Source organism: Chionomys nivalis, chromosome 19, assembly GCF_950005125.1.
Source record: "Chionomys nivalis chromosome 19, mChiNiv1.1, whole genome shotgun sequence".
Lineage (NCBI taxonomy): Eukaryota > Metazoa > Chordata > Mammalia > Rodentia > Cricetidae > Chionomys > Chionomys nivalis.
In genome coordinates this window covers 1,033,827-1,038,706 of record NC_080104.1, presented here as the reverse complement: position 1 = coordinate 1,038,706, position 4,880 = coordinate 1,033,827, and the positions used below count along the sequence as shown (strand labels likewise).

At 40.5% G+C, this 4,880-nt stretch overlaps 1 protein-coding gene across 1 annotated transcript; it reads right to left on the bottom strand.

Moving 5' to 3' along the window:
* Window positions 1-364: 364 nt before the first annotated feature.
* On the bottom strand, window positions 365-2,542 carry LOC130862079 (ATP-dependent RNA helicase DDX18-like). The gene has a single exon (XM_057751464.1). It carries the CDS (start codon window positions 2,490-2,492, stop codon window positions 510-512), a length of 1,983 nt encoding a protein of 660 aa, XP_057607447.1. The 5' UTR covers window positions 2,493-2,542; the 3' UTR covers window positions 365-509.
* Between the last annotated feature and the right edge of the window lie 2,338 nt (window positions 2,543-4,880).

Below are 4,880 nucleotides of genomic sequence, written 5' to 3'. Positions count from 1 at the left end.
GACAGGGTCTCTCTCTGAACATGGAATGGTATTTGGCTAGACCAGCTGGCCAGGAAGCTCCAGGACCTGCCTGTCTCTGGCTCCAAAGCATTCGAGACATGCGCTGCCACGCTCAGCATTTTTCGTGGATGCTGAACTCAGGATCTGTGCAGCGGCACTTGATTGCCCACCGAGTCATCTCAGCTGCAGTGGCACCTCTAAAGATGTGCACTAATTATTCCCAACAATCTTTGCTCTTACATACGTGTGGCATTTTCAGAGGCTCCAGGTTACTGCTAATGTTCAAGAAATAAAAATCCAGCCTATTTTGTCCTTCACTGTGTCCCTCCTTATACCACAAAGGAGAAGTATAAAAGACGTTAAAACAATGACATGATTTTTGGGAGTATTTAAAAATAAAAATTATCATTCATAGTAAAGACAAAAAGATCCTAAAGGTGATTTTAAAAAGTTCTTTCTTAAAGAGAAAGGGGAAATTAGGGCAAAGTCCAGGTGGAAAGACATTCCCGTCAGTGAGAAAACTGCCTGCGGTCCATTGTCTTCTTGCTGATGTGTTTAAAAATCTTGGACTTCTCCACTTTCTTTGTTTTCTGGTAGCCAAATCCACCGCCACCTCCTCTCTTTTTAAGCTTGCCATCATGGCTGCTCACGTTCAGATCAACGAAGGGAGGAACCTTAAAGCCAAAGGACAGAGCCACCTGCGGCAAGTTCAAGTTGTTCACATCGAAGATCTGCTTGAGAGAGTGGGAGTCGTAGGCTCGTATGTAGGACTTGTATGCTTCCTGCGCGGACTTATGAAGAAAATAGTTCTTTTCGATCAGCTTTTCCAGCTGAGACTGAATATCAGAAACTTTAGACCAGGAAAAGTCGAACTGATTCAGTGGAACCTTGGATTGCTTTAAGTAACGAAGGAAACCCAACTCTTCAGGGCGCAGGATGAGCAGGGCATGCCCTCTTCCGTTCAGGCCCCGAGCCGTTCTACCCACACGATGAATGTATTCCTTGGGGTCATTGGGAGGGTCATACTGAACAATCCAGTCGACTTCAGGGATGTCCAGCCCCCTGGCTGCCACATCTGTGCACAGCAGTATCCCTGAATCTGCATTGCAGAATTGGAAGAATGTGGTTGTTCGCTTATTTTGCTTTTGCCTTCCATGGATGGCCAAGACAGGCAGGTCAATGTAGTTCAGTAGCTCATAGTGGTACTTCACAGACATACAGGACGAAAAGAAGACCATCACTTTCTTCTTCCGGTTCTTCTTAAGGAATGTGAAGAGCAGAAGGAACCTCTTCTCAGAGGGACACACAACATATCCCTGCTCAAGTCCATCCACTGTGGCAACCTCTTTATCATCATCAACACCCACATACAATGGCTCTTTTTTCAGAGAAATTCTTGCCAAGTCTTCAACTTTTCGAGTTTGTGTGGCAGAAAAGAGCATGGTTTGCCTGCGTACTGGCAAAAGTTTAATAATTTGCTTTAATTCTTCTTCAAATCCAACATCCAAGATACGATCAGCCTCATCAATAACGAGACACTGGAGGTTCTTGTACATGAACCCTGGAGTATTCTGCATGTGGTCTAGAAGCCGGCCGGGGGTGGCCACGACAATGTTGATGCCGTTGGTGAGCTTCTGCGCTTCAGCAGACCTGTTACTGCCACCCATGATCAGCCCGTACGTGTGAACATGGTGCGTCATCAGTTCCTTAAGAACACCAAAGGTCTGCATGGCCAGTTCTCTGGTAGGAGAGAGAATCAGGACTCCTGTTCCATTCCTGGGCATAAACTTTAACTTCACAATGAGCTCGATCACAGGGATGAGGAAAGCCAGAGTTTTGCCACTGCCAGTTTTAGCAGCTGCTAGAAGATCCCTGCCTTCCAGAAGTGGCCTGATACTTTTATGTTGGATCTCAGTCATGCGCTTGAAGCCCATTTCTTCTATAGCCTTTAGAGTGTTTTCATTGACGAGGTTAGACAAGGAAGCAAACGAAGTGTCCTCAAAAGCTCCTGTCAGCCCCAAGGGCAGGCTGGGCACTTCCTTGTCATCTGGCTTCTCCACAGCATCTTCTGCTTCAAGAGCCACAGTGCTTTCTTCAGTTTTTGCTTTTTTGGTGTCAGGCTCTGCATCATTTGCCATTTTCCTCTTTTTCTTCTTCTTTTTCTTTTTTGATTCTGAATCAGGAGATGGCGGTGCTGCCGTTTCTCCATTGGTTACAGCGGTAGGTTTCTGGGGTAACTTTTCAACTTTCGAGTTTTCTTCTGTCTCTTCAGGCATGCCTCCACTTTGTACTTCTGCTGAGCCCACCCTCGCAGCATGCTTTACGGCTTTCTTAACTTTTCTGACCTTTACCTCTTCTTTGGGCACATCTTCATTGGAAGGTTGGGATAGGCTCGTGTTTGATGCTTCTTGCAGCTTCAGGTTTCGCTGCCGCAGCTTGATGTTCCTCTTCTCGATCTTCTTGCGCAGGAGCTTCATTTGTAAGTGCGACATGTTTGCCGGGCCGCGCCAGCAGGCTGCACTGAGCAGTAGCTGCACGTGCGTAGTCGGCTTGACTTGATCTTGTATCCTGCCACATCACTGAACATATTTATCAGCTGTAGGAGTTCTTTGGTAGTTTTTGGGGTCATTTATGTACACTATCATATCATCTGCAAATAACAAAATTTGACTTCTTTCTTTCCAATTTGAATCCCCTTGATCTCCTTACGTTGTCTTATTGCTATTGCTAGAACTTCAAGCCTATATTGAAGAGATATGGAGAGAATAGACAGCCTTGTCTCATTTCAAATTTTAGTGGAATTGTTTGAGTTTCTCTCCACTTAATTTGATGTTAGCTATTGGCTTCCTGTATATTGCTTTTATTATATTTAGGTAAGATCCTTGTATCCCTAATCTCTCCAAGACCTTTACCATAAAGGGGGTGTTAAATATTGTCGAATGCTTTTTCAGCATCTAATGAAATGATCATATGTTTTTTCTTTCAGTTTATTTATATAATGTATTACATTGATAAATTTTCATTATGTTGAACCAGTCCTGCATCTTGGGATGAAGCCTACTTGATCATAATGGATAATTTTATTGATGTGTTCTTGGATTCAGTTTGCCAGAATTTTATTGAGAATTTTTGCATAGATGTTCATGAATGAGATTGTTCTGTAATTCTCTTTCTTGGTTGAGTCTTTGTGTGGTTTTGGTATCAGGGTAACTGTAACTTCATAAAAAGAGTTTGACAATGAAGCTTCAGTTTCTATTATGTGGAATACATTAAGGAGTATAGGTATTACCATCTGGTCCTGGGCTTTTTTTTTTGTTGGGAGGTTTTTGATGACAGCTTCCATTGCCTTGTGACTTATAGGTCTATTTAAATTGTTCACCTGGTCTTGATTTAATTTTGGTATGTGGTATTTATCTAAAAACTGTCCATTTCTTTTACATTTCTAATTTTGTGGCATGCAGGCTTTTGTAGTAAGACCTAATCATTCTCTGAATTTCCTCAGTGTCTCTTGTTATGTCTTCCTTTTCATTTATGATATTGTTAATTTGAGTTTTCTCTCTTTGCCTTTTATTAGTTTGGATAAGAGTTTGTCAATCTTGTTGATTTTCTCAAAGAACCAACTCTTCGTTTCATTAATTCTTTGGATTGTTTTCTATGTTTTTATTTTGTTGATTATTTCCAGTCTTCTGTTCCTCCTCGCTGAGTCTGCTTTTTTTTCTAGAGCTTTCAGGTATGCTGTTAAGTCTCTAATGTGAGCTTTTTCCATTTTCTTTATGTGGACACTTAGTGCTATGAAATTTCCTCTTAGCACTGCTTTCATAGTGTCCCATAGGTTTGGGTATGTTGTGTCTTCATTTTTACTGAATTCAAGGAAGAATTTATTTTTTTCTGTATTTCTTTTTTGACCCAGGGGTGATTCAGTAGTTGACTGTTCAGTTTCCATGAATTTGTAGGGGGTGGAACTGTTGTTAAATTCTAACTTTATTCCATGTTGATCCGATAGTACACAGGTGGTTACTACAATTTCTTTGTATCTATGGAATTTTGCTTTGTTACCAATATGTGATCCATTTTTGAGAAGGTTCCATGAAATGCTGAGAAGAATGTATATCTTTTCCTGTTTGGGTGGAATGTTCTATATATGTCTCTTAAGTCCATTTGATTCAATACATCTGTTAGTTCTCTTACTTCTCTGCTAAGTTTCTGTCTGGTTGACCTGTCCATTGGTGAGAGAGGAGTGTTGAAATCTTTTACTATTAGTGTGTGGTATTTGATGTGTGATTTGAGTTCTAGTAATGTTTCTTTTACATATGTGGGTGCTTTTATATTTGGGGCATAGATATTCAAGAGGGAGACTTCATCTTGATGAAATGTTTCTGTTATGAGTATAAAGTGTTCTTCTGAATCTCTTCTGATTGATTTTAGTTTGAATTCAATTTTGTTAGATATTAGGTTAGCCACACCCACTTGTTTCTTAGGTCCGTTTGATTGGAAAACCTTTTTCCAACACTTTACTCTGAGGTAGTGTCTGTCTTTGAGTTTGAGGTGTGTTTTTTGTAAATAGCAGAATGTTGGACCCCATCTTCTTATCCATTCTCTTTACCTGTGCCTTTTTATAGGTCAATTGACTTCATTGATATTAAGTGCTATTAATGATCAGTGGTTGTAAACTCCATTTATTTTTTTGTTCTAATGTTTGTATGTTTCCCTTCTTTGAGTTATGTTGATGAAGGGTTGTCAGATGTCTGTGCTATTGTGGGTGTTGTAAGCTTTCTTGGGTTGAGGTTTTCCTTTTAGTACTTTCTGTAAGGCTGGGTTTGTTGATATGTAGTGTTTAAATCTGTTTTTGTCATTGAATATCTTGTTTTCTCCATTGATGG